At 37.5% G+C, this 576-nt stretch overlaps 1 protein-coding gene and 1 long non-coding RNA gene across 2 annotated transcripts in view; both read left to right on the forward strand.

Annotated features, from left to right (window-relative positions):
• LOC116696228 (uncharacterized) overlaps positions 1-79 on the forward strand; it is a 6,400-nt gene extending 6,321 nt beyond the window's left edge. The window contains exon 10 of the mRNA XM_032527056.1: positions 63-79. Within this exon, the coding sequence (XP_032382947.1) occupies positions 63-79 (17 nt within the window). The remainder of the gene's footprint in view (positions 1-62) is intronic.
• Positions 80-100: 21 nt separating this feature from the next.
• Positions 101-576, forward strand: part of LOC116696090 (uncharacterized) — a 2,153-nt gene continuing 1,677 nt past the window's right edge. The window contains exons 1-2 of the long non-coding RNA XR_004333621.1: positions 101-322; positions 527-576. The exon at positions 527-576 is cut by the window's right edge and continues 123 nt beyond it. This is a non-coding gene — a long non-coding RNA (uncharacterized LOC116696090). The remainder of the gene's footprint in view (positions 323-526) is intronic.

The following is a 576-nucleotide window of genomic DNA, read 5'->3' on the forward strand; positions in this document are numbered from 1 at the left end:
GGTTAGTACCCACACATGGCACTTATCTGACATATTGATTATTTCTTTTGTTCAAATTTTAGATTGGAGAAAGTTGTAAACACAGTTTCCTGAAGATTTTTGCCAACTGTTATCCATTGGAAACTAGAACATTTCAATTTATTTTGCAGCATTACAAAAAGGTCTGTACAGAACATGTGGTGTGATGATGGCTGTGGCACTGGTGCATGGCGGTGTGATGCCTTCTTTTTTTTCCGAGAGGTTCTACCACAACCTCTGCTCATTACCTACATTGCCACCCACTCTAGAAGAGACCAGGATTTGCAGATGAAACTAAAAAAAGGTGTATATTATGTACTTACTGATGGTGTTCTGTTTTTCTTTAGCATTTGTCTATATTAATTTGACTCTGTCATCGTAAATGAGGTTCAGCCCTCAATGATCTCGACTACAATGGTTAAATGAGTTTGTTTTTGTTTTTTATGTTACAAATGGTGACGTATCTGAAAATGCCTCATACTAATGAACTGTACATGTTGTCATTAAGATCAGTGAGGCAGTTGATATTTCCTCGGCTAGAGATGCTGTTGAGGAAGC

Source organism: Etheostoma spectabile, chromosome 9 (assembly GCF_008692095.1).
Source record: "Etheostoma spectabile isolate EspeVRDwgs_2016 chromosome 9, UIUC_Espe_1.0, whole genome shotgun sequence".
In the NCBI taxonomy this organism is placed as follows: Eukaryota; Metazoa; Chordata; class Actinopteri; order Perciformes; family Percidae; genus Etheostoma; species Etheostoma spectabile.